Consider the following 24,190-nt stretch of genomic DNA (forward strand, 5'->3'; position numbering starts at 1 on the left):
CCAGGAGGTGCTGTGAGCCTGCGGGTGGCTGGCTGTGACCTGAACTTCATCTGACAAAGTTCTCTGCATCAGGACATGAATTTATTGCATCTGTCCATCAACACAGCTCATTACATGGAACTTGAACTTAAGCTGTCACATATTTTCCGACAGATTAATCTGTATCTAGCATGCGAAGTTGTTGCGAACGCTATTTGTTATGTGATATTTCATGCTCTCAGCCTGTTCAAAAAGCTGCCAAGTGAAGGAAGATCAAAATGCAGAGTGACATTTCTCTTTAAAAAGGCATTATTACAGAAAGACTCCAGGACTGTTAAAACTTGAGAACACAGTGATGGCAGCGAGTGTTGTAAAACTTATTCTAAAACGCGACCTGTTTTCTGCCTGTCCCTTAATATCACTGAGCTTAGAGAGGAAAGGAGGCTGGTTTTGAAGCAGTTATCTCCCAGGCAGGCAATAGCATCTGGTGATATTAAAATGTCATCAGATGAAAATACATGCAACAGCATCAACCTCATTTGAATATGAAATGCAAAGACAATCCAACCAGACAAATGCTTGTTTAGAGTGATATCTGAATCCAAAGGCTGGATCATCAATAATAGATTAAGGTTTTTTTGCTTGCTGTAAATTAGAGATCGGATGGGTATTGTTGTTTTGTTTTTTAATTATTTATCACATTAGCAAGGCTGGCTGTTACAAAACACCAGCCAGAATAAAAACATGAAGTATGAAGTGGGAAGAATTAATTTTAAAATCTGACACTAGAATAAAGCTTCAAAACCCTGTATCAACTACACTGAAAAATTAGACAGTAACATTCTGGTACTTCTGTCAAAGTCAAATACAGAAGCAATTGTTAAGTGTTGATAGGCAGTGGATAGAAGGTGTAATCCACTGGGAAGGTTTTGATCTAAAATGAAACAGTTTTCTACCCCTGCTAGTCAGGCAGAAATCTAATTACTCTCTTTTGATCTCTATGGAGAGGTAAACCGAAGAGTTATAGGTTATGGACAGTATTATTGATTTTTATCTCAGAAATCAACAAGTGCAGGCTTTACACTTTACACATACTTGCCTAGCTGGTGTTAGGATCAAATATTTCAAACTGGCTTTCCCTGCTACCAAGTCAATAAGCATTTTAGTTGTTTTGCTCAAGTTGTACTGTTGATGTTAATATTACAGAACTTTTTTGCACTTATAAGCTTTGGAGGAAAAGCATAGCCAGGTTTTCACTTGGGCGTTTTAAAGCAGAAGTCTAAACATTTGTTTTTCCATCCACTTGTTTTTCTGTTGCAAGACTTCATTGTTACATTATGGCTATAACTGGACAAGTGATTGCATTTTTACTCCAGCGTGTAAGAAAAATATCTTCATTGTAAAGACAGCAGAACCAAGAACCTGAACAGGAAGGGTCTGACAGTTTCTGGACATTTAGCATCCCTTCCACTGACATGCTAGAGAAGGATGACTGTGATTCAGCTGGTAACAACACCCAAAACCATGTCTGGAGTGCTTCCAAGGCATTTCTATGTTAGTCCTGGAGTGCAAGGGAGAAGAAAGGTTTCTGCTTCTTGAGTTTGCAGTGCACCTTTGAGACAAACCAGATGCAAACTTCTCTGCTCATATTCCAGCACTGAAATGTACCTTGTCCTTTGTCCCAACTCTGTGGGTACAGACATTTCCACAAATACCCACTCTCATCAGCTGCAGTTTATGGAAATATTTAATCTTAACACCCCCATAATCCATCTTCGCCAAGCTACTTAACCATAAATCCTTTGTAATTTTGCAGGGTGAGCTCAGATGTAGGCCAAAATGATCAACAGAGAGTCCCAGCTTTTCATGGAGACCCTCTATATGTATTTTTTACTAAGTTTAAATATATGGGAAAGAATTCACTGCTAGTCTTAAAACCTTGGCACTTAGTCATGTCCACAGTTCAGCAAACAGGAGCTGTGCAGTCAAGCTAAAAGATGTCAAGATTTCATGCCAGCTTTTTAAAGGTATAATTACTTGGGGTCTGTTGTTCTACTAATTACACATTTTCATGCAATCTAATTGGTCTTCAAGAATGTGCATCAAGTCAGGATCTGCTTGCTCATGCACACAAAAAAGCTGGTCATTCACATCTAACTATGTTGTCAGAGGCATAGGCACAGACACGGAGCCGGGATGAGTGTAGCTTCAAGATTATTTTGATAGCTTCTCTTCTCTGTGTCCTGGGAGATAAGGCTGTTTCTCCCACAGCTGCATTTTTTCCTGAATGACTGACAACCCCTTTAGAGGAGATCAACCCCTTTTTGTGCCCTTTCACTCACTCGGAGGTTATCAGCTAAAACTGCACTCAGCATTCAATCACATCTTTCCCCTGTGGCTGTAACTCCTGTTAACACAATTAACCTTCTGATGGGAACATAAAATGAATCTAGGGAGGGAAAAAGAACAGAAATGCATTCCCATGTTAAGGATTAAATGGCCATAGAGCTTATAGCAGTGTTTTTTCACCTCTTTCTCTTCCACTACATTGTATGTAAGGGGCTATTAGCAGGAAGTCACCTGTCACAGAATTCTTCCTAGCAATCCCAGCATCTCTTATTTTATTGGCAATTCTTTGAATTTAAGGCTGCTGGAAAGTATTATGGAACATAAAATCAGATCACCAAAAAAGAAAATTTGCATTTGTCTGTGTTTCGGTTTGCTGACCCTTCTCAAAAAAACCCCCCACCCTAAATGTGAAAGATATTGATTGACAGCCAACATTTCCCTTTTGGTTATTTTTTGGGGTGGTGGTGGTGATGGGGACAAATAATATCTGTCTTTTGGGGGGTTTCTTTTTCTGTGACAGTATTTTGAAATTATAAACAGACCCATTGTATGTTCATCTTTGTTTTCATTTACTGTCCATGTCTGTGTCCTGAACTCTGCATGTCTGTGTGTGTCTCCCTGGCTGTGCCCTACTGTGTGTCTACTCGAAGAATGTTTTATTCATCGTACTTTTCAGGAGTCTGATTACACCCCAAATCTCCTGAAGCCAAGATACGAATATTCATTCAATTTTTCCATGTACAAGTTGCAGGCTGTGATACCAAGGGTGCTGTGCAGGTCTGGTGCTGGCTCCCACACTGGTTATCTACCTTAAGCAAGTTAATGCTCTGCCCTGATTTCCTCTACAAAGATACACGTGGAGGATTTCCCCTCAATTTTAAGTGCACCAAAGTCCTTGAGCAAAGAACTAGGTGTGTATTTGAGCTGCAGAGGTAAAGCACTCGGAGGACACCCCTTGGTTGCATTGACTCCCAGTGGTGAGGCCAAAGGTGGAATGAGGTTGCAAGGCAATTGTTCTCTGACTGACTGAATCTATACCCCTGCTGTGGTCAGGAGAGGGGCCTGGGGATGCTGGGACTTTTGACCTTCTCTGGTTTTGCCTATTCTGAAGTGTTGTACAGCAGCAGATACTTGGCCTGTGAATGGTTTCAGTACCCCAGGAGTCTGCAGAACTCCGTGGTGAAATTTATGACTGGACAAGGGATAGAAACTAATTACCACTTCTGTAGCATAGGCACGTCTCCGAGTACAGAAGGTGGCCCAACTGAGGCAGCAGTTAAGTGAGATGAGGACATTCTGTGTTTTCCTGTAAGATTACAATAATGCTGATTTTGATTCTACCCCATTTACCAGGTTTGCATAAAATCAGTAAATGCCCAGGTCTAGCTGCTAAGGGCGCACCTGCATTCTTTTTCTGATGGTTGAATTGGCTTTCTCCAATGCCTCTGGTGACAGATTGAGGGAACTTTGACCATTTTAACATCAGGTATTTAGCTCGCAAATGCCAAATTTGTGTTTTTAGCATCCTTCACAGAAGCAGACCTAACTGCTTAAACAGTAATTGAAGCAGGCAGCGGAAGAAAAGAAGTTGCTTTTTAGTATCTGTAAGTTTTTACAGGTTTTTGTATGGTGTGATGTAAAGAACAAGATTATAATGCACATTGTAAGAACAAATGGGCAAGGCAAAATAAATACATTTTTGGGACAGACTTTAATGATGTCCAGCCCAATTTGTCTGTCATTACATTTCCAAGTTTCTTCCTCTCTTTCTTATTACAGCCCCGCTCTCCCAAGTAGGGGTTAAGGGGTGATCCGAACAGTGTGTGGATTTTCCAGTGTTGCTATTGTAGATTTGGAAAAGTGCTGCCAGGTTAAAACCTATGTTGAAAACCCCACAGTTAATAATGCTGGAATGTGTCCCTGGCAAAATTAAAGAAAGTCTCTGCAGCTAGAGACAAGTGCCTTGTGCTGCTGAAGAAGAGCCAAGAGAGCTCGCTGTATCTGCCAGTTTGTAGATGGAGCAGCTGTTGGGCATGCAAGAAAAGAATGAGGAAACGCAGTTGATGGAAACAGGAAGATGCAGGGATATCAACTGACAGCCAAAGGCTGGGCTACTTTTTTTCTCTATTTCATACCTCTTTTCTCTTTTCAGTTCAGATGTGTTAATTGTTTGCCTATCCTTGCCCTGAGAATTGATTGTTGCATGCAAGGGAGATTGCTGACATGAAGAAAACACTTACAAGTAATTAAAGTGAGGAAAGCTGATGTCAGGCTTGCTTGTCGCTCTCAAAGGAACTAAGAACTTCACCAGAAAGCAGTTTTGTTTCAAAACAAACTTCATTCCGGTGGATGCAGCATCCATATTGAACCAATTGAAATACAGCTTACTGTAGCTCTGTGGCAATGGAGCACAACTGTGGAGCTCTGCAGTGATCACCCTTAAGGTAATTACACCGCAGAAGAATTGCACATAAAAAGGCCAGCTAGGCAAGGTTAAATAAGATTGTGCCCCTGGCTCACACCAGGATCCCTTGGATGGCTTTTCACAAGAGGTACCAGTAGGCCATTGCCTTTTCCCAAGCAACTGCCTCCAATTCAAGCATCCTCTTATATGTTCCCACTGAGGTATCTTTAGAGGACACAAAATCCATGCGCATTTGGTGGGGTCACAGGGAGGTGGCCATGAGCAGACGCAGTATGTGTCAGGCTAAGGGTCACACCCAGGACATAGGGTGCACAAGTGCTTTCTGCTGAGCTGAGCCTGCTGTGAAGCTTGTAACTCAGCATGCTGGTAGGCTGAGGGCAGCGTTGGTAACTCGGGCTTTCCCACTGGGGAGAGAGGCATGAATATAAACCAAATGGTTGTAAAAATGTGAATTCAGGACCTATTAAGCACTCTTATCCTCCTGAAAGACATGTGAGCTGGGCTGTTGTGTAAATCCTGAAAGGATACAGCTCCCAGCTCATCCCATTGTTGAAAGGGATTAAACTTCTGTGATCACTGGGTGCCCAGGGATTATGGCTCAGCATCCAGAGGGGGATGCACCAGAGGTGATTTATGGTGTTTAAGGGCTTTATACCTTCACTCAACACCTACAGCTGTTAGGATCTCTTTTAATTGTTTTCTGCAGATGGCAGGATACAAACTCTTAGTTTTTCCAGGTGCTGTTGAAATGCAGAATACCATGGACTCTTTTCCTGGATCCACACACAGATGTGCTCCTGAAAGCAGTATTTGAGACATGGCATCAGGTATTTTCTACTAAACCAGGCCACTTTTACTCAGAGCAGCTACCATGTGTGTCCTCCTCCACTGCCCAAGACCCACAGCTGGTGGATCTGTCACCAAGCGTCTCCCAGAAAAGCCTCCCTATATTTTACAGTCCATGGCACTTTGGATTACTTCTTCATGTAAAAGTTCAGTGTTACGGTCCAGCCCCTGGGAATTACAGTGTCTGAGCTGGCTCTGCAGTACTGGCGTGATGTGGTTATTAATCCTTCTGATAGGGCTGGAGCAGTCACTGTCTGGTGCAAGGGCTTGTGCATTACTACATAATACATCAAACCTCTGGTGCGGCAGCTTCTTCCGAAGAGCAGATAAATTTTCCACTGCCCTGTGTGCCTCTGTGCAGGACTCTGCCATCCTGTGGACCAGGGGTCTGCTTACCGGCATCAAGGGACTCAACCAAGAGAGGGGCAGGTTAAGTCTGATTATGCTGAAAAACGTGACCTGCTTAAGATGCCACTTAAACAACTGTGGGGTTTTGTACAAATCTTGGAGGAAAGCAAAAGAAGCTTAACTGGGAAATAAACAATTTGTAATACAAATTATTCACTATTGCTCATCTTTTTCTGGTGGAGGTGGTGAGACAATGTCCTGCACCAGCATCTGTGGGAAAGCCAGACCTTCACCCCATCTTTTTATTTCTTTTTCTTTCCTTGAGATGCACTCCTTTTGTTACAACTCAAGGCTGTACAGGTCTAGGCTGTCCACTGCTGGTTTGCCCTCTGCATTAACTAGTTTTGCTATCTGAAGCTGAAGCTCAGAAAACAAAAAAGAACACAAGATGCTAACAGGGTTGGATCTGCTGTTTCAAAACGTCTCCTGTTTTCCGTTTTTCTGGGCTGTGCTTCCCACACCTTTCGTTCCAGCAAGCATCTCTTAACAAAAGAGAAGTAAAATCCATTGGTCTGCATTTCAGAAAGTGGTCTTTAAACTTTCAAACACAGCAGACATTTTCACCTGTATTTTCCATGCACAAAAACTGGATGTGGAACAATATCAGAGCAAAATTGGCAGTGTGTGCCTGAAGGTCCCTTTGACAAAATGGATCCATTCAAAACTGTGTTTCACCCTCAGTCCTAAATAACTGATTTACGTTCTAGGTGAATTTGTACAGCAATTTACAGTTCTTCTACTTTTTCAATTATCCATTTTTCCCCTATTGAGATCTTACTCATTTTCATTTGCTTCTGCAAAATCTTTTTTCCTGCTCACAGTACCATTATGCCTTCCCCACCTATTTCTCTGGCATTAAGTGCTTGGCTCTTTATCTTTTCATCATTAATTACCAATGTCTTTTTGACCTCTGCTTTGTAAGCTACCATGTCATATTTCTATTTCCTATCTTTTAGACTCAGCTTAGATTTTTTTTTTCCTTTAACAACCTGCTCTGAATAGGTTTGTTCTTGTTTTTCAGTCAGTTCCTAGAATGGCCACAGAGCTGAACCTCTGCCCTCCTCTCTTGTTTTTCATCTTATCTCTATTATATCAATGGCCTAGTTAAAAATGCATTTTACAGCTCCCTGAGGCCAAGCTGCTCTCCTTTTTTTATAATTATCCTGATTATTATCTATATAAGTATCTCAATAACCTTTTGCAGTAACTGAGGGCCAGTTAGGATGTCTCCTCTGAGGGCCACACGTAGTTGGCGCGAACAGAAGTGGGTGCCCCTGTACGACTCAGGGTTTGGTTTTGGAGATAGGAATTACATGAACAGAAGCCACCCCGTGAATGTTGTGTCAGTGAAATGCTAGTTGAAAGGGCTGAGTATTTTAACTGTGAAAAAGAGTGAACTTTTTTTGGCAAGCTCATCAGTGAGATGGGTGGCACTTCGGTAGTTCAGAAAGTTTCAAACCTGTCCTTTTGTATCCAAATCATTTCCTGGGCTGGTTGCACATGTGTCATTTCACCATGCCTTACAGTGACATTTTCATTTGCTTCTTTCTTTGTAATCATTCCCAAAGTTTTTTATTTTGTAATTGAAAAAAATCAAAGAGTTCATAAATTATTTTCCTTTCTTCGCCAAATCTCCCATTAGAGCCAGCGGAGTCTCATTTAGCAAGCAAGGCTGGACTCTTACACTGCCTTTAAGTATTCGTTTCTTGGGGGTGATGGCAGGGAAGGAAGGCCAGCAGGTTTTTTCAGAACTCTGAGAATGGCTGGGCCTTCTATCTGAAATGTATTTTATAAATGTGCAAAGGAGACATGATAAATGCTGGCATTTGCTGTCATTTTGTTCTTTTAAATAAATAACTGACTATAATGAGTCTCAGCCACAGAATGAACATAATGAACCTCCAAAAAAGATGCTGTCTGAGAGCAATATTTACCACTGAGGAAGGGATTGTTACAGAAACAAAAACTGTTTAGACGTTAGTGGGTGAGGTAAGAATCTATTAAAGGAATTAAAAGCGAAGATGATTCATCACACATTTCTGCTTATTTGTAAGAGATACATGAAAGGCAGGGATTTCAAAACATTTGTATTAGAAAAACATCAATAACAAAGCCCCTGATTTAATTTTTCAGTCTCTCGGGCTTCAAAAGAAGATGTGACTTTTCCACATTTGCCGTGAAAAACACACAGCGCTGGAAGTAAGCAAAGGCTCTGCTTGCTTTGCTGCATTTTATTTTTAGGTAGGTCACCTATGCATGATATTTACACTGTTTTTTCCTATGTGAAAATCTAGGAACTGTTTCTGTTGCATTGCAAGTCAGGTTTCTGATATATTTCAAAGGGGAAAAGTGTTTCTCTTGATGCTGCTGCCAAGGCTGCTGCAGCATGCTGAGGAGAGCCTGTGTCACCTCCTGCTCACCCCTTGCTCCCACGTACCCTCCCCTACCCCAGTCACCCCACTGCTCTCCCTGCTAAGAAAATCCCTCTGTAATGCAGATCAAGGTAGTCAATCAACGAGATTGTTGCAATGGGTCAAGGTAAAGATTTAGGTATGATAGGGTCAGACTTCTATGAGGCTATATAGATGCTGGAACGAGGTCTCCTACCACAACTGTAGCAGAAAATTTGTCTTAAAGTGTTTTTCAAAGCAGAATACAGACAATATAGATTAATATTATAATAACAATTAATAATAATAATACAGGATTTTTGTGGGTATGTTTGCTATATGGGGATATATGGGGATAGTAGAGAACAAACACATCAACAAAAGTAACAGAGAAAGAAGTGAAACCAAAGGAGAACGTGTACATAAACAAGCAAGATGTTAGCCAGCACTGGGACTCTGTTGGAAGAAAATAGGAGTCACACTTTAGCAAATCTCAATTCCTTTTGTTGAACAGCTCGAGTTTTGCTGAACAGTATTCTTTGACGTCTCCTGTGAGTCCAGCATCTATTAAACAGCCTTTGAAAAGGAACTGGCTTGTACCAGCTCCTGCTAATTTGGAATGGGGGTGGTCAGTAAAATCCTGATGTGGTGGAAAGCAGCAATGATTTCCCCAGTGCGGGAGTGGTATGTCAAGGACCAAACACACTCTTAAGGCTGAGCACCAGCTGGGAAAGACAGGAGAGGAGAAGGAAGAGCATGCTTTGGCTGTTCCTGCGTGAGGAGTGCCCTGGGGAGCCAGAGCTGCCTGCCCAAGCATCGCTGGGAAGAGCTGCAATGCTGCTGCAGTGCTGCGGCTCTGCTCCTGTCTTCAGCCTCTGACTCAGCAGAGCCCAGTGCTGTAGATGTAGGCACATCTACATCAGGTACAGCCCTACAGCTCCCTGGCTTTGAGGAACTGTGCAGGGGTCAAGGCCATAGGGTCAGGGTCATTTGCCTGTCAGGATTCTCCAGCCTGCATCCATGGGCTCATTCCCAAGCAAGAGAAAGGCATTGGTGGGTACAGGGGATGAAAGGGACAAGGAGGCACTGAGATCTCACATGGTCCTTTGAAAGGCACTCTGACATCTAGGAAGGTGAGTGGAAAGTTAAGGGAGCTCTGCCTGTGTGTGGAGGCATCCTCCCCATTCCCTGAAACACCACCATCTCCTGCATGGTGGAGTACAGCAGGTGCTGAAACCCAAACTGGCTTCTGGGAGCTTTGCTTTTTAGGAAAAAAGTGATTCCTTCCTTAAGTGAAACTTTATGAAAAAAAAAAAAAAAACAGAAAAAAAAATATAATTGTGGAATTAAAAACCCCTTTTTATAAGGATTGTTTGTTTAAATGGCAATTTTTCTCTTTCCCCCATACCATTTAAAAATGCTGAAGTGCATTTTTGCTCCCACTTAAAGGTGTGATGAGCCTTGTAAACATAAACCAGGCACAGGACATTTCAACCCAAGAGCTGACAGTTTTGCAGCCTTTATGCTAAGAAACACCATGCAGCCATAGGAATCTCTGCCTTGTTTGCTATACAATTCCCAATGCTTATTTTAAGTCCTAACTCTGCCATTCTTTATTGCTATTTTCATTTCTGATACAGTTCTGCTCGTGTATCTTCCAACTGAACATACTGTGCTTCTGTTTAACTGTCTATTTATAGTCATAAGAGAAATAAACATATAAAATAAATGCATCTTGATGCATAGCTGTGCAGGAGTACAGATGTTTTATTAATGAAAATGAATCCAGCTTTTTGTAAGTCATGGCAGCAATATAACATATCATTGTTTGCTTCTCCGCTAGATAGTCCCTGCTGTTTTTACATAGAAATTCCTGTAATACTTAATGGACATCTGGAAGAATTCAGCCAATTAATCGAATTCACGCAGGAGCTAGGCTAATGGCTGTCTGAAAGGCAGATTACATTAAATCAAACTTGCAATATGAATGAAAGTACTTAATCATACATGCAACATTCATTAGACGCGGCACAGCAAGTGTTTTGATTACTTTAATGAAAGATCAGGTAAAGTGCATCAACTGAACAGATTGAAGAGACAGCATGCTTACAAATGTTTGATTATGTTGACTATCAACAGAAACAGTGCCAATAATTTATAGCAAAACATATTTGGAGGAGGAGGATGGAGCCGGTGAACTTGGGAGGGGAAGTGAAATTTTGGCCTTGCCTCTAAGCACTTTAATTAATAGTCAGGATAGAGAGAGTTTAATCAAATGTCATGAAAGAAGCAAAACAGATGTATTTGGAGAATCCTGTACGGCAACGGCTAGGGATCACTTACGTTTGCAGCGTTTAAGAGCCTGATGCTGGTTTTGAGTCCCCTGTGTTTTGTCTGACTTCAGAGTAAACAGAGCTAACAGTCCTAACCAGAAAAAGTGTTCCAAAACAATGAGATTTAGGCTTGATTTTCTTGGTCTGCAAAAGGTACCGGCTTCAGCTTGGGGCTGCTCTGCCCCGTGGGCTCTGCTGGAGACCCCCTCCAGCCACCACTGCCCTGGCCCTCTGCGGCAGGCACTGATTCCAGGCAGGAGAGCGCAGATGAAGAGGAGATTCCAGCGCGGATCATCCTGAGGTCCTGCTGCATTTCCCCTTTTCTGGCCTCATCAGCCAGCAGAGTGCTTTGTCACTGCCCCCCCGGGGTTGACCCACCGAAGATGGGCCAGTCTCCAGCCTGAGGCACCTGCCGAGAGCCAGCGCTGCATTCTCGCCTTTCGAAGCTTTGCTCATGATGGGCACTTGCCAGGTCTCGTTTGAGGAGGAGCAGGGTGGCTGACCTGAGAGGCCAAGGGCGCACTTTCAGAAAAGAGCAGCAGGTTTCCAGCTCAGTACTGCCTTTCTTTTGCCTTTCTCCTTCCCATTCCCTGCATGGAGTCGAACTGCCTTTTCCTTTTTCCTTTTGGGAGCAGTCACCCTCCTTGTTGCTTTTGTGAGATGCAGGCACCCAGCTCAGATATGTTTTATTTCCTTGTAATGCAGTTCTCCTGCTTATTTCTTTAGGGTACTACACTGCCCAGTTGTTCCTAGCCAGCTTTCTGTGTTGGTTTGCTCTCCTCCCATTCCCTGCCACTGTTTTTCCTTATCGCAGTCTCCCATGCTCCATCTGCCCCTTTTCAACTGTTGCTGGCAATGAGGGCTCCTACACTGCCATCTGCTTTGCAGTGTCCAGGATGTACCTGCACATTGTTCCTCAGTAATTCCTGTATTTCCTTTGCATAGGCAAGCAAAGCTACAATAACATCCTTCTGAAAGGGGCTATCTGCAGCTCTGGCAGGGGAGGGAACCTGAAGAAAACAGAAGTAGACAGGGTACCATGGAGTGGGGATCTGAGAAAACTCTAGGACAACAGCTCTGGGGAATTGTCTGTTGCCCCTCCAAGCCAGAGGAATTTTGTGGAGGAAGCTGGCCTTGTCACAGGGGCATGAAAAGATTTGGGTGGGGAAAGAAAAAGAAGGGAAGAAAAAGGTAAATATTTTCCTGAGGGCTCATCTCCCTGCACCAGCACAAGAGCAGAACAAAGTGTGGCCAAAATGAAGTACCTGTGGCTGTGATTCACCTGTTCCTGTTCTCTGCTCTCCAAAAGCCTCCCAGATTGAGCCTTTTTGGGAAATACAGAAAACCACAGGCTTGCTGAAGGCAGGCACAGAGCTTCCCAGCCCAGCACGCGGCACTGCCATCACTCAGGAGCTACATTTCTCCCATCCTACTGCTGTCTTGTCATGTCTTGTCAGTTGTTGCTGTCTGTGCGTGCAGAACTGTCCACCTATCTGCAAGCACATCTGGAAGCAGCGCAGCTAGGACTCTGCTTCGCTGAAAGCCACTACTGCTATTCATATAATTAATAACCATGACCTTTCTGTACAAGGAGTATCTTTTTCAGTGAATTACAATATATAATGATGCTTGCAGGAAACAGACTGCTGAGTATCTCATGCCCAAGGAAGCCAAAGCTTCCTATTTATGACACGGCAAGATCAATAAATAACTCCATTACAGGAAAATTTGTCATGGCAAATGGCTTCAGCCTGTGGGGTACAAGCTGAAACGCAGCTGGAATCCATAATGAAATAACAAAAGTTATAATGGTCCCATTGAAGCTCTCGGGTGACTTGTGTGAGTTTGGGAATGTCCGGTTGCTCCCTGGGGAGGACCCGGTGCCCCCACAGTACGTTAATACAGATGGAGATGGGGAAGAACCAATATGTGGGAGCACTCTTGGGCATTATGTTGCTGCTCGCTCATAGAGCAAGGACGGGAGCCACAGCATCAGTGTCCTCAAAATATCGGCTTAGTGAAGGCTGTGTGGTGACATCAACAGCACCCCTTCATTTATGAAAAAATAAGGTTGAACGTTTTCATAGTGTCTTAACACCCCTTCAAATCCCTCTAGCCTGAGTACTTTCACAGAACAGTGTTTCCTACCTTATATTACAGACAGCTTTTTGTTAATATTTGAGCAATGAAGAAAGCACAGCAGCTGTTAGCATCATTTTTCCCTTGAGGCAGATTGTCCTCAGGTAAAACAAAACACAATTAAGGTACCAGCAAGGTCAGCTACATTAGACAATTCATATCCTCATAATGCAGATATTGCTTTCAATGTCTGTCACCAGCATCGAATCCCCAACCACAGCAAGATAATTGGCAGCCTCCTTCTAGGGGGAAGATGAAACTGGTTGTGCTGCCACCAAAACCAGCCTGGATTTTGTTTGTGTAAATGCTGGAGCCTGGGGGTGGTATCGTTCATCTAGCTATATTGCTGGAGAGTCATGTATCAAGGACAGGCTTCTGAGGCGGCTTCTGTCTCCCTCCCGTTTACTGCTCCTTTAATTACAAACCAGATGTTGGGGAAAGATTTAAAAGTCAACTTTATTTGAAATTCTGAAATATAAAAAACCTGACCACAACAATTTTTTGTGTGGTGGGGAGGGGAAACATGAAGGAGAGAAATGTTCTTTAATCCTTTGCTTATAGCTCTTTTCTACTTTATTTTTAACTCTTATTTTTTAAAGCTGTGGTTGCTTTTTTCTTTTATTAAGTGGCCAAAGGCATTCCTCTTCTTCTTTCTGCCCCCTCAAGCCCCCAGAAGAGTTTTTAGGATTTTCTCTGGGAACAAGACCTCACCCGAGACCTTCTCCCTCCCAGCCAGGATTGCTGTCATACATTCCTCTGCTGTTTATGCCCCAAGAGTGCTCAGAAACATCAAATGCAGCTGCCCACTTGCTTGACTATGTTTCATTTGGGGAATGTGTCGCACCTCCTCTCCAGCACCCGTGCAGGCTCCCAAGTGTCTGGAAAGGAGCCAGTGCTAACCTCAAGGCCTGCATGGCTGGAGCAGTGGGATTCCTTCCTTGCAGCTGGAGATGCTGGTCCCTAGGTGGTGTGTGGGTACCGGGATGCAGAAGGACCTGGGTGTTGAGCTGCTGGTGCCATATTCCAGAACACTGCAGTCAATTAGATGGAGAATCCTCCAGAATCATAGAACTGTTTAGGTTGGAAAAGACCTTTAAGATCGAGTCTAAGCATTAACGAAGCACCGCCAAGTCCACCGCTAAGCCATGTCCCTAAAAGAAGGCATTAGAAGCTCTCTGATCCAACAAGGGAAAGTATCTAGAGGAACCTGAAGTCTACCATCGTCGCTTTGGAAGGTCCTCAAGAGGTTGACCTAGCCATCATTGAACCTGACTGCTGAATCTCAGCAAGGATTAAATGGGTGTCATAGGCTTATTTTAGCAGCAAAGTTATGTACAAAGGTAAAAGTCCCTTCATACAAAATGGAAAGCTTCTGCTGAAAGGGAGGCAAAGCAATGCTGTACCACTTTTTTTTTCTGTTCTAACACACCAGCACTCAGCCCCAACTAGAAAGGAGAGAATGGTCTGAGGAGGCAAAGGATGTAAGAGGAGGAACTGCTTCCTCTTGTTCTCACCTGCCAGCTCCCCCCAGCTACTACATTTTTCGCTCAAAGTTTCATTACCTATTTACTGTGGTATTAACCCTTTGGTTAATCTAAGGTCACCTAAGGGTGACTCTCATAGGGAAGCACCCAGTACATTTGATCAAGTCCAACCTGTTTTTATCAGACTGTTGAGAATGTAGTGTAAGGTCAGGAGCAGTTATATCGTTCAGTTCCTTGCTGAAGAAAGCCTTGACCTTAAATAAGGTTCCCCTTTTGTATGATGTTAAGGCAGGTGAAGTGCTCCGCTCACAGCTACATGATGGGACTAATAGAATGTAATGTCAGTGGAAAAAAACCCAGCAGACTTCCACAGAATTTGTGTGTGTGAGCACACAAATTGTTCAATATCCTTATAAATGATCTAAATTTTCTAATTACAAATATCTGGAAGGAGTGAAAGCTGAGGGCAAGAAGACAAACCCATGTAACAGTTTGGAAAGCTGTGAGAGCCAGGTGTAATGCCAGCCACAGGGTTAAACTCACTTATGGATGCGGGGAGGGAGGAGAAATAATCTGTAATCATGCAATAATGACTCTTTGAGGGGCTGGGAGCCAGCACTGGAGCAGGGGCAGCCAGGGGAAAATGGTGTGTTTATTGAGACAAGCAAGTCACAAGATGGCTGCAACAACTCGTATCTTAAAGCAATTTAGTTGGTGTTTTCGTTGAAGATGCGTGGGTGCAGGCATGTGCTGCAGCAAGACCAATGATGGGGTGAGGGGTTCTGTGGTTTGGGGTCCCACCTCAGAACCTGGTAATAAACTGGAGGCAGATGGAGGAGGCTGCAAGCAGGCTGCACTGTGAGGGCACTGAGGAGCATGGGGGGTGGGTGGGGGTGGGTTCAGGCTCTCACTAAGTTATAGGGAAGAGCTGAGGCGTGCAGCAGCAGGGGCAGCGGAGCAGTGATTCCACCCCTGCAACTCCGGGAAGGGAGACCCTAAGCTACCCCCCAGTCTCCCCATGACCTCTGGGCCATATCAAATCATGACCCTCGAGGCCTGAAGAAAGTCCATGGCACAACTCCAGCCTACAGCTTCTACCAGAGAAAATGTCTGGGTCCCAGTTAAATGCACTCAGTGCACCTGCTTTCCAACTGGCACTTCACCTCCCGCTACTCCTGTGTAGGAAAAGGCATCACCAGGCTCCTCACCCCCTGCAACAGAAGCTGAGCTGGACATTCCTAACACAGACTGTTCTTGCAATGTGACAAAAGGAAGCAAAACATCAATGGCAACATTGCTTACAAGGGGAAACTGGAAGAACTATTTACATGTCACTTGAAGGAACAGTATAAAGCAGTGGATCTGTAACCAGAGACCCAATTATTCAGTGAGAAATGTAGATGGGAAGTCCCAATTACAAAGGTCAACCCAAATACTAGACAAAAATCGTGCAGTCAGTCAGTTAGTGGAGCAACCTAACTGTGCTGCAGCGTGGCTCATTGGTCCCAATTACAGCGGTTTGCACTAACAAAGGGTGATCTCTAGGCTGTAAAGCCTATAATCTAATCTAAAATTCAGTGCGACCATGAAAATGGAGGAAAATGGAGAGGAGAGTAATGTAAAATATGATTAAGTCTTTGCTAAGCAAATGCAATCAGCGCACTTACAGACAAGTGGTTGAGCGTTGTGAGCAGGTGGGGCTAGTTCTGGTCTCGCATGGAGGCTTCGAATCTTTCTTGCCACTTGTGGAAAGCCCCTCGATGTAGAGATGCTGGTTCTCCCTCTCTCCTGCCGCTTTCCAATTTCTCGGGTCAGGGGATGCTCCCAGCACGGCGAGTCCGACGGTCCCGCCGTGCCAAGGGCTGGAGAGGCTCTGGCGCGCTCCTTGCCAGTCACACGCCATCTTGTGTGTACCAGGAGCAGCAGGTCTCCGGGAGGGACGGTACCGTCCCGCCTCCGAAACCGGGCTCGGGTAAACGAGCGATCGGACAGGAGATGCTGGTAAGGGGCCCGGGGAGGCTGCGGACAACCCGCTCCAAGTGCACTTCGCTCCCCAGTGAAACCCAGACTTTCTAAAAGACGATTCGTGGTTTAGCAAACACAACTGCCTCCTTGCTCCAGGAACGCACAAGCTGCCACTGGGCTCAGGGCATCCACAGACGGGTCAAGAGCGGCATCGGGGCGGGGTGTGGGCTCAGGGTTGGGCAGTTCGTTACACCACTTTGTCCCTCAGTCTTGCCTCACCCGTGCTCGGAGGCTGCCCATGAGTGAAGCTGCCCGGGGACCACAACCGTTACCCAGGTCGGCGATTTAGCACTGCAAGCGGCAGTGGCAAGTCTGCTGTTGCATCGGGAGCTCGCCTTGACACTACATCTGTCTGGCTACTCGTGGGAAAATTCTGTCTGTGGCGGGCTCCCAGCTCCCGCTCCCCTCAGGACACTCGCGCAGGGCGGGCCGCCCCGGCGGCGGATGGAGGCTCTTGGCACATACACCCGCGACAGATGCTCCTGCCGGAACCGTGCCCGGCCCCTCGCAGTCTCTCCCGTCCCGGACCCAGGCTCCCGGCCCCGCACCTCCCTCAGCCCCGCAGAACGCCGCTTCCCTCAGCTCCGCGCTGCGGGCTGTGCTCCCCGGGACACTCCGCCCGGCCCCGCAACACGAGCGCTCCCGCCCCGGCAGCGGGAAGCCCCGGCGCGGCCCGGTAGCCGCCGCCACCTCCCCCCGCTGCCAGCGCCGTCCCCAACTCCTCATTGGCCGCCGCCGCCGGAGGAAGGATGACGCCCGGTCGGGAGCGGGCGCCGGGGGTATAAATGCGGTGCGGGCAGCCGGCGCCGTGCTCACGCCGCCCCGCCCAGCCATGCCGCGAGGGTTCCTCGTCAAGCGCAGCCGGCGCCCCGGCGGCTCCTACCGGGCGCGCCCGCGGGAGCGGGACCCAGACCGGGAGCCGCCACCTGCCCCGCCGCCCCTTCTGCCGCCCACCGCCGGGGGCAGCCCCGCCGCCAGGCCTGGGGCGGAGGAGCAGGAGGAGGGCGAGGAGGAGGAAGGCGCTACCGCCGCCGCGTACCCCTCGACGTGGCCCCCCGGCGGTGGCGGCAGCCCTGGTCTGGCCCCGCCAGAGGGACCGGCTGCCTGGGGCACGGCTGGGCCCTGCAGCGCCGCAGGGCCGCGGGCAGCTCTCTTCGAGCGGTGCCTCAGCTCCCCCGCCTCCGCCGAGTCCTTCCCCCTGGCCGCCTCCTTCCCGCCTACCGAGAAGCTGCTGCTGCAGCCCCGCACGCCTCTGCCCGTCCCGCCGCCGCCGCCGCCGGTGCCCGCGATGAAGCGGCCGTCTCGGGCCAAGGCGCCGGCCAAGAAGGCCAAGGCCACGCGAAAGCTGAGCTTCGCCGACGAGGTGACCACTTCGCCCGTGCTGGGGCTGCGCATCAAGGAGGAGGGTCCCGAGGGCAGGCCGGGGCCGCCGACGGGGCGGACGCCGCTGGGCGAGTTCATCTGCCAGCTGTGCAAGGAGCAGTACGCGGACCCGCTGGCGCTGGCCCAGCACCGCTGCTCCCGCATCGTGCGCGTCGAGTACCGCTGCCCCGAGTGCCACAAGATCTTCAGCTGTCCCGCCAACCTGGCCTCGCACCGCCGCTGGCACAAGCCGCGGCCCGGCCCCAGCTCCGACGGCCCCTCCGCCGCCGCCGCCCCGCCGGGCAAGGAGAACAGCCCCGAGCGACGGTCCCGCGGCCCCGCCGCGCCCTCGCCACAGCCGCCGCCGCCGCCGCCGCCCCGTCAGCACCGCGGCGGCGCGGACAGCGCCAGCGGCGCCCAGGTTCCCCCCGGCCCCGCTTCCGGCCCCGTCGGGGAGGTGTTCGCCTGCCCCTGCTGCCAGAAGCGGTTCCGGCGCCAGGCCTACCTCCGCAAGCACCTGGGCACCCACGGGCCGTCGCGGCCCGCCGCCTACGGCCCGCCGGGGCGCGGCCAGGTTGCCTTCGCTTGCCACCTCTGCGGCGCCCGCTTCCCCTCGGCGGATATCAGGGACAAGCACCGGCTATGGCACGCCGTCCGGGAGGAGCTGCTGCTGCCGCCGCCGCCGGCAGGGTCCCCCGAGGGCGGCGCGGTGGGCGGTGAGCGACAGGGCTTCCCCTGCAAGCACTGCCCCGCCACCTTCTTCAGCGCGCCCGGGCTGGCGCGACACGCGAGCAAGTGCCACCCGCCGGAGAGCAGGCAGGTCCTGCTGCTCCAGGTGCCCGTCCGTCCGGGCTGCTAGGAATGGGGCTGCTCCGGGAGCCCGGGCGGGCCGAGCGAGTCCTGTCCACGCTGTAATTCCTATGGAAAGTCACGGCTACGCCGGCCGAGGGGCCACCCAAGGGCTCCTCTCTGCCCTCCCCGGTTGGCGGGTACCGGAGTTCGGCCCCGCGGCAGGAGGCTGATCCGACAGGCGGCACTGCCGGGGCGGGCGGCAGCGCCCGTGCCGAGCCGCACAGAGGTGGTGGGAGCGCAGCGGGGTCCGTGGGACGCCGGGCAGCCGCAGGGGGGGGGACTGGCGGTGTGGGCACGAACCAGGGCTGGCGGCAGCACGCAGGGGAGCCTGGCCCTGGGAGGCCGGCCATGCGGGGAGCCAGGCGTCAACTCACTGCGAGTACATCTTACGTAGCTACCCCTCGGATAGAAGTTCAGCTGTATATATGGTATTTAAAGAGAGGAATTATTTTTCGTGAGAAAAGGAGCCTAATCTAGTGACCTTGTTTTAATAGCCTTAGCCCCTGAGCTTCAGCATTTAAGTTACTGTGAGGTGTTTTGTTTGCTGTACTCTGTACTAAGATAGTTGAGAAGGTAAATGTTCATATTAAGTCAATGTCAATGTCAAGTCATACAATAGCTAGCAAAACGTATGGAAAATGAATTGTGCTGTCTGCTTAATTAAAGTACGAGGCGTCAATTTCTATAGCTAAGTGCACATCTCCCGCTTGCTCTGTGTTCCTGTGCTCTAGCTAGCGACCGTGTGGTAGGCAAATGCACATCGCCGGTAGCTGCCCGTTTCAAAACCTGCTGTCAGTGGCTTGTCAGTGCGACACTTACAATGGCACAAGGCACAGTTGGGTCTCACCAGGCCCTGCGGCGTGGCAGGCAGAAGGGCCCTGTCTACACCTGGCCTTTTTGGGCAACCTCCGACCCCTCTTCCCCGTGAGCTGCTGAAGTGTGGGTGGTGAGCTGCTGTCCGTCTCTCTAACGAAACCTACCTTTAGCAAAGCAACCCGAGGCACGTATTCCCTGGCTTTGACAGTGCTCTGGCCACATGCTTTGAAATACTGTCAGATTTACCAGCTCTGACATTTCAGCCGGCATTTATTTATTTACTTATTATTTATTTTTCCACACAGGAGTGCCTGTTTCTAAATGTGATAGCAAGTGAGGCCAAAAGGGCGGGCAAGCAAAATTCAACAAAGGATTTAAAACAAAGCTCACCTTTTTCTTGAATTCAGCAGGACAAAGTGGGTCAGCTGGTGATTTCTGAAGAATCAAACTGATCCCAGCCATAGTCTTTGTTCTGTCACTCTGAAATGAGCATGCAAAATATATCAATCTCTTGATTAGCATCCTCTAAAGCAGCCATTGCTGTAGTTTTATATTTTGTTACACACGACATAAGAATCGTGTATTTAAACCCAGATGCTGAAGCAAGTGCTAAGTGCTTCATTTGAAATGTGTTTCATGGACTTTCTTGGTTTAGTTCCAGGACCTGGACAAATGAATACAATATAACCTAAAGCAGTCAAATTTGCCTTCTGATGGAGGAGGCTGAACTAGCAGCTTGCTCTTCTCATATGCCAGAAATAAAGCATGTTATTTTAAGTTGTGCATTTACCCATCATTTGGTAGTTAACGGAGACTTAGCTAAAAATGCCTGTTTCTGCAGTTAGACGAGCTCTCCCCTGGAGAAGGTTGCTGTGTTGAGTCATAGCTCTCCTTTCTCTACTTGTGCAGTCAAAGATGAAGGGCTCTGGACCACAGAAACCTGATTACTAACTGCTCCTACAATCAGCACTGGAACAACCAGCCCTGTTGTTGCAGGAGGGAAAGTCCTGTGCTTTCCATTACGTGTGGAGCTGCGTGCATTCTATTTACTAGATCCAGGGAGAAGCTTGTTGGCAGTACGGCGTGCAGTATGTGGGTTGGGAAGGAGCCCCCAAGAACTTGTGTGTACTTTTTACTACAAATGAAAACTAAGCCATGTATCACACTTAACTGCTCCACATGTAATACTCTGTTCTTCAATCAGTTGTCAACTGGAGTAAGAATCTAATCACTGTGGTGAATGACCAGTTTCCAAAAGGTGGTAAGAATAATTTTATTGTATTATTAAATAGCATGTCTTCTCTTCAACCATTACAAATCTGTAGATACTACATGAATGACAATACATTAATTTTTTATTGTTGCCCATAAGATATATTTACACATGCAGTTAGTACCGATGTCATGCTACATTTTGTTAACAGCATTTTGTTGTTTGCCAGACTCAAAATGTGAGCATTTCATCTTCTGCAGGAAAGCACCTCTGGGAGGGTGGAACGTGTGTACTAATCTGCACTCACAGGGTTGGAATTGTCAGCATTTCAGCCAGGCTCCTGGAGGATGTTCCCTTTTCTCCCCTAGCACACATCATCAGAGCACGAATTTCTATCAGGAAAGTTGTTTTGTTTTGTTGTGTTTTTTTTTTTAATATAAGAAACAAGAATTTACCTCTAGACCCAGCCGCCTGGTGATAAAAGGCTTTAAACCCCGTGGAACTCGATGGCATTTACTATTGATACCAGCTGGACCAGGCATAAGTAAAATTTCAGCACAGTGATTTTTTTGTTTTTTTTCTGGCACAGATTGTGGCATCACCTGCAGAGTTATGAAATAATACGCTGCTTTGTGAAGAAAGATTTGGTGCTACGCTCAAGTTATTCCGCTTGGACTCTGCAATGCTTGAAAGGCCGTTGAACTATTTTATTCTTAACATAAATAAACCTGTACACATCCTGTGCATTAACATTGTGACATCTGACAAAGACTTTACAAATGCAACTTCAATTTAAAATTGTACATTCATTTTCAAATTGTACATACTTCTTTGTTACAGAGAAAATTGCAGTGGGGCACAATAAATATAATGTATTCAAAATACAGTTTCCAATTTCATATATGACTCAGGATCAGCCAGAGTTAAAAGTAACTACTTTTAAGATATTGTAATCATCCCGGAAGGTAAAAGGTGCAGAGGACGAACTGCACTGCAAGGAAAAAAAAAAAAGAAAAGAAAAAAAGGCAGCCTGAAGTTTGATAAAAACCCAAAAGCTGAAACTTTAAAGTAAAATTCCAGTGTCACTGTTGAAAATAAAACATACAGAAAAGGGGAATGCAGGAGACAGGCACACGCATTATTCTAATGGGAAGCAGTGAGTCACTGTGGGAAGGAAGGGTGGCCGATCGCTGTTCACTAGAAAGCTGCAGGCATCTTGCCACTCAGGACTTGTTGGCTGAGCCAGAGGAGCGGCGCAGTTTCATGGACATGCGGCTCTTGCTAGTCCGAGGAGACATTGGAGAGGCTAAGTCTGTTCCATCCACCTGTGCTGTTGCTGCTGCTGGAGTTTCTCCCGGCTGAGTCTCGGGGCAGAAGCCTGCAGAGGACAGCAAGAACCAGATAGGTCAGTGCTGCCTTCTGCACTCGCAGCTCAGGATCTATTCACAGGGGGCAAAGAGGAATTTCAGTGCTGCTGTCACTCCCACAGCATCTCCTAGCCCTTTACCAGCTGTGGGTGATGGTACTGCATGTACCCCAACAGCCACAAATCTACCTCTAGAGAAAAGAGGATGCCAGACACCACTGAGCTATGGGACTGCAGAACCCCCTTGCTCTCAGGAATTGAGGCAGCACTGAAGTGGGTGGTGTTCTCTTGCTAACAGAGAGAACAAACACCTCCAGTTCCCTCACAGGGATAGGGAGTTGTTATTCAAACCACAACCCAGAAGAATCCAGTCTTTAATGAGAACATGAAGGTTAACAGCTTGTTGCGCATGAAGGGAGCTCTGGGAATGCAGCTGAAGAGGTGGAGTGAATCAGGGGCAAACTGGGAGAGCAAAACATCTCCCATCCCAACTTTAGTAAGTGCTTCAAAAGGCAAATTCCTACAGGGTCCACAAGGCAGAAGCTTGAACAGAACATACTAACTGGATGTACTAATTGTTAACGTTTCTTTGTAAAAGGAACAAGATGAATTTGAGACAACAGGAAATAGTTCATTGGCCCAGCACCTAGAGCTATGCTCCAATGGGCCCCGAGTCCTCACTGCCAAGAGGACAAGGCTCTTCCTCACAAACAGCCCATCTCCAAATCTTCTTCCATAAAGATACCAAAGGAAAGGAGAAAATACAAAACCAAAATTACATTCTCCTTTCCATGGTACAGAAAATGAACACTGTGAACTCATATCCACAAAACAAAACAGGATTTCAGTTACCCATTTAGAGAGGCTGACAGCCTGATTGAACTCAGCTACCTGTCACCACTGTGGTCGCATCTGACCTATATAAATTATGGACAGAAGCTTAGTCCTGCAGAAGTCAATAGGGAAACCCCTACTGACTTCAGTAAGCCAGAGATCACTCGCTATTTCTTTCACATCACGCTATTACTGGTAAGTTTTTTTTAAAACAATAATAATGCCATGCTCAGAACTGAAGATCTCCCTCCCTCAGTATACAATTTCATGTATAAGGGGTGCAAAACCCATTCAAAAGTGAGCATGATTTATTTTGAAAGACTCCTCTAAAATCAAAGGTCATCAGGTAAGAAGTTTAAGAGTACATTTCAAACATACTGCATAAAGTCCTGTGATTTAGTGACCTGGCTGGCCTCCTCACCTGGTCCATCACCTCCCTGCTCCAGAGTGACAGCACCATACTTTCTATCTTTTTCAAACTGACATGACCCATCAAAGTGACAGGGAGGAGAAAGGGCTGTTATTTGTCCCCAGCTGGTGACAGTAATTCTGTTCATGAACTAGGTACTTCATTGCCAAACAACCTGGAAAAGCATGGTAATGCCTGACTCACTGTGCCTTATAGAGAAAGGCAGGCAGGGAAACATGCACTCTCATTTTCTGAAATTCTATCTTGTTCTAATTTTACAAGGAATTAAAGCATTTCAAGTGGTGCAAGTTAGAGAACAGAAAATAACCGTTGTTGTTTTGCACAGCATACCATTCACAGCTAGCGTGAAAGACCTTCCGTTTCAAGCCTTTGCCCTTTACCTTGATGTGGCCAATGCTTTCTAGTGGAGGTTTTGGAAGGAGAAGAAATATCACAGCATTTCTTTCTTTGTTGAGAATGAAGAAGTGATGAGGAAGGAGGAGTGGAAAGAAGTGAGGAAGGGGAAGGAGAAAAGATAAAAGATAACAGGCGTGAGACATGAGACACGAACAGCAGAGATTGAAGGGTATTAACAGATGAGCACAGGAAACGGAATTTCGAAATTCATTATGCAATTTCTGCTCATGCTACAGGTTAAAGAGAGTGATGAGTTAGTTATGTGCAATGAAGCAACAGCTCTGAAATCCGGCGTCATACTTACCAACTAAGCATTAAAAGAGAAAGAAAAAGGAAGAGAAAGAGAAAGAAAAGAATTCTATAACATTATCCAGATCCAGCAACCTTATTCACAGCAACTGAGATACATCCTAAACATTGTCTGAAATGCTTACTTAAAGTCTGTGAAAACAGTTACATACTCACACACATACACACAATCAAGAAGGAAAAACAAATGGCAACTTGATGTATGGCTTCTGCTCCCCAGCTATTCCATAATAT

General features: G+C 46.8%; 2 protein-coding genes across 4 annotated transcripts in view; one reads left to right on the forward strand and one right to left on the reverse strand.

Moving 5' to 3' along the window:
• Positions 1-17,190: 17,190 nt before the first annotated feature.
• On the forward strand, positions 17,191-19,443 carry INSM2 (INSM transcriptional repressor 2). Its single transcript, XM_062623393.1, has one exon. The coding sequence runs from the start codon at positions 17,211-17,213 to the stop codon at positions 18,597-18,599; it is 1,389 nt and encodes a 462-aa protein (XP_062479377.1). The 5' UTR covers positions 17,191-17,210; the 3' UTR covers positions 18,600-19,443.
• A 1,213-nt stretch (positions 19,444-20,656) lies between these two features.
• Positions 20,657-24,190, reverse strand: part of RALGAPA1 (Ral GTPase activating protein catalytic subunit alpha 1) — a 131,108-nt gene continuing 127,574 nt past the window's right edge. For 2 of the 3 annotated variants that reach the window (XM_062623417.1, XM_062623408.1), the window contains one exon: positions 20,657-21,999. In XM_062623417.1, the coding sequence (XP_062479401.1) occupies positions 21,845-21,999 (155 nt within the window). In that variant the 3' untranslated portion in view covers positions 20,657-21,844. Of the gene's footprint in view, positions 22,000-23,581; positions 23,697-24,190 lie in introns of all 3 variants that reach the window. The other variant, XM_062623404.1, reaches the window with a different exon arrangement.

Source organism: Pezoporus occidentalis, unplaced genomic scaffold, assembly GCF_034315485.1.
Source record: "Pezoporus occidentalis ecotype Australia unplaced genomic scaffold, CSIRO_AGI_Poc_V1 ctg108, whole genome shotgun sequence".
NCBI classification, from domain to species: Eukaryota; Metazoa; Chordata; class Aves; order Psittaciformes; family Psittacidae; genus Pezoporus; species Pezoporus occidentalis.